Source organism: Phodopus roborovskii, unplaced genomic scaffold (assembly GCF_943737965.1).
Source record: "Phodopus roborovskii unplaced genomic scaffold, PHOROB, whole genome shotgun sequence".
NCBI lineage: Eukaryota > Metazoa > Chordata > Mammalia > Rodentia > Cricetidae > Phodopus > Phodopus roborovskii.
In genome coordinates, this window is record NW_026126443.1 from 5,236,181 (window position 1) to 5,239,906 (window position 3,726).

A 3,726-nucleotide genomic window follows, 5' to 3' on the forward strand; every position below is an offset into this window, starting at 1 on the left:
AACCTGTTATAAGTTGGGTTGTTATAGGCTAAAGAACAGATAAGATTCTATCACCAGGGAATTTAAATGGTGTTTAATACAAATAATAAAGAAGTAAGCTAATAAATTGAATGTTTTACATTGTGTACTGATTAACAATCATTTTATCTACTCATCAACAGTGCACCCACAAAGGCTATAAATTGTTTCTAAATGAATGTGTTTCTTAAACATTTTACCTATTGTTTTCTAAATGTTGAAGCATTTATTTTCCTTTGCTAGCAAGTACTAAAGTATTTTTAGCATTCTTGCACTTCTGTAATAGTGTATTTTGCAACTGTCATTAAGTCCCTTTTCTGGATTTATATTAACAACCTAAGCATAACAAAAGCAACCAAAATATTTTAATGTTTTTGAATTTTTATGTTGCATATTAATCTTTACAGATTTTTTATTTACAGTAACTTGAAATAGTAAGGCACATAGTCTAAATAATCACAAGTGTTTTATCAGACTTTTTCTTCCCAGCATGTTCTGAACAGCAGCCTTCACATCCTTGTTCCTCAGACTGTAGATGAGAGGATTGAGCATAGGGGTCATCACCCCATAGAAGAGGGAGCTAAGGGCACCAATCACACTTTGATGTTCTGCCCCAACAGTAGCTTTATACTTGGGCTTTGTGTACATGAAAAAGAGGGTTCCATAGAATATAATCACCACTGTCAAATGGGCAGAGCATGTGGAGAAGGCCTTCTGTTTTCCTTCAGCGGAAGGGATCTTCAGAATAGTGGCAACGATGAAAATATATGAGATAGCAATGACTAACAATGGCACAGCTAGAAAAAGCAAATTTGACCCTGCCATGCTAATCACATTGATTGAAATATCTGCACAAGCCAGTTTCAGAATGGCCAGAATTTCACAGACAAAGTGATGAATGACATTATTAGTACAGAATGGTAATTGCATTGCAAGAGATGTCTGCACCAATGAGTCAACAAACCCAGCAGCCCAGCATCCAACCGCCATGGGCACATAGGTAGCCTTGCTCACAATGACAGGGTATCTCAGTGGGTAACAGATAGCCAGAAAGCGGTCAAGTGCCATCATGCCTAGAAGCACACATTCTGTGGCTCCCATGGCAAAGGAGAAGAACATTTGTACCATGCATTCAGGGAAGGAAACTCTCTTCCTTCCTTTAAGAAAGCTACCGAGAATTAGTGGGACAGAGGAGCTTGTGTAGAAGATATCCAGGAAGGAAAGGTTACAGAGGAAGAAATACATGGGCTTGTGCAGGTGCACATCATAGATGACTACTGAGATAAGGACTCCATTTCCAAGCAGGATCATCAGATATGTGCATAGAACTAGCACAAATAAAACTTTCTGGAGTTGTGGGTAGTCAGAAAGCCCCACCAAGACAAATTCTGTCAACATGGAATCATTGGAAGTCTCCATATAGATATGCGTGTCCTCCAGCAGAATTCTGGGAATAATAGAAAGAAATCTATTAATGAAAGATTCTAAGAGCCACTTCTTAAATAATAATATATTTTTTAACTGATGGCCTGCATTTAGATGTCAAAGTATAAATGGGGAGACATTTTTCAATACTATTTATTTTTAATTAAGAATTTTTAATTTTAAAATATTTTAATTGAAAAGGAATTACATCATTCCCTTTGCTTCCTCCAGCCCTTCCTAGCTACCCATTCTTGGACTTTTTCATATCTCCTCACTCTCAAGTTAGCAGACTTTTTTCTTTGATTATATGTGTTATATAAGTGTGTGGGTGCACAAATATATGTAAACACAGAGAGCAAGTAATGAAATCACTAGTCAAAAAAAGCACAGAGTGATAAGAATATGTGCAAAAAGTAAAGGAGACATACATACAGGGAATATTTTAAGGAGCACAGATAAAAATGCAGCGTTAATGGAAGAGATTATTGTAAATGTAAAAATGGGGGAAACTTGACCACTACAACATAAAAACAATAAATAATGCATTGGAATAGAAACAAAAGCAATAAAAGAAAAAGTGTAAATCAAAAGTTGTCTAGAAACAATGTTTACAAAACTACAATTTGTAATCCAATAAAGAAAAAGTCATAGAATGGAGAGTTGTCAGTAATGGGGTAAAATGAAATGCAGCCCCCAGAGTCAGTAGGAGGAGGCAATGTTTGCCCTCAATCAGTGGTCTAATCAGAGACAGATGATAAACGTGGCTGACTTAGAGTCAGCTGTCCCCAGGATAAACTTTCATTTGAATTTACCCTTTTCCTGCTGAAAAGCTGTCATGCTCATAGTGTATACAAAGAACTCATCAAGGAGGGAGAGGATTAAACTTGCTCCTCACTGACTTTTCTGTTCCCTATGGTGCAGTGCAGCACCCTTCCTTACAGCAGACTTTGTGAGCCATTTTGAAATCTCTCTTTGGAGACACTGGTCTCTTCTTTCTTTAAAGATTTCATTTGGATGTGTGCTGGAGCACTATATGGGAGTTGATAAAAGCACCACATAAATGTTCTATGGTGAGGAATAATTGGAAGAAAACATTTACATTTCCTCAGGAAGCCTCTTAGTTGCTCAATGAGTAAGCCCAGACAGACTTCAAAGATTGGGAGGGAGAAAGGACTATCACAGGATTTCATCACAAAGTTCACATGAGCTGAGAAGCACAGTCCTGGGTAATTCACTGAGGCCATTGTGTCCTCAGGGCATCTCCAGAAGAGACAATGCATAGCAGAAGCACAACACTCAGAGGGGTAAGGATGGGATTGCTGACTTGCCAACTTGTGAGGTGAATTAAATGTAATGTTAAGGAATTATAATTTGTTCTGAAGGTAATTGGAAGTCACTGAAGTTTGACCAGGGGACATTAAAAATGAAAGCACTAGGAATAGATTAATAAGGGGCATTGTAAAAAAAAAAAAAAACTGTCTCATCAACTCTGAGCCGTGAGCACTTACTCTGCCCTCACACTCCAGAGCAAGAATCTCTTCCTTCTTTGATGCATACAACACAGGACTCGATATTCATCTCCTTTGGATAATAGAGACACAGTCATTTTAGGTCAGCTTGATTCCAGAACATTTTATTTTCCTAGAGCAAATGATAATCTTCCTGCTACCTATAAATTCTCAGATCAATTCTATAATTGTGGACCAAGTGTATCTACATCTTCTCAGCTTGATCAGAAAAAGCGTTGTTTGGTTTTTCCAGCTCAGTCCTTGCTGATACTGAGTTATTAAACTAAATAGTGCCATTCACTACAAAAACCACCTCATTCTCCCTGGGGTTTCTGGTCTCCTTCGTGTCTGAGTGTGAAAGTCTCTTCTCCGGAGAACTAGAAAAGAAAAAGAAACCCTATTGGTTAAGTTCAAGTCTGGTATCCTGGGCATCATAGGAACTTAACTCTCTTGTTATCCAGGGATATTCTAACTTTTTTTCTTTTAAAAGAACGGTTATCCATGTCTTCTTGTCCTGATCTAGCCCCACTCTCTCATGAGAAGTAGCAAGTCTATCAAGGCACTTCTCAGTGGGAAGAGACACCCCTGGCTTCGATATGAGGCTCCATTGTCCATAGGACATCGTAAGTTATAATGTCAGTGTGTACATGTGTAAAAGACCCTGAACACTACTGGATGGTAGTATGCTGAGTTTCTAGCTTCTCCATCTTTGTGTGCTCACATATGGCACTAACAGAGGCTCATTAGCCTGGGCTGTTTTAATGTGATCATTTAT

The 3,726-nt window shown here is 38.1% G+C and overlaps 1 protein-coding gene across 1 annotated transcript; it reads right to left on the bottom strand.

Moving 5' to 3' along the window:
- Window positions 1-474: 474 nt before the first annotated feature.
- LOC127224655 (olfactory receptor 13C8) lies at window positions 475-1,437 on the bottom strand. The gene has a single exon (XM_051187755.1). The coding sequence runs from the start codon at window positions 1,435-1,437 to the stop codon at window positions 475-477; it is 963 nt and encodes a 320-aa protein (XP_051043712.1).
- Between the last annotated feature and the right edge of the window lie 2,289 nt (window positions 1,438-3,726).

Excerpts from the sequence above, each read along its gene's own strand:
- LOC127224655 (XM_051187755.1), bottom strand. The coding sequence starts at position 1,437 with ATGGAGACTTCCAATGATTCCATGTTGACAGAATTTGTCTTGGTGGGG.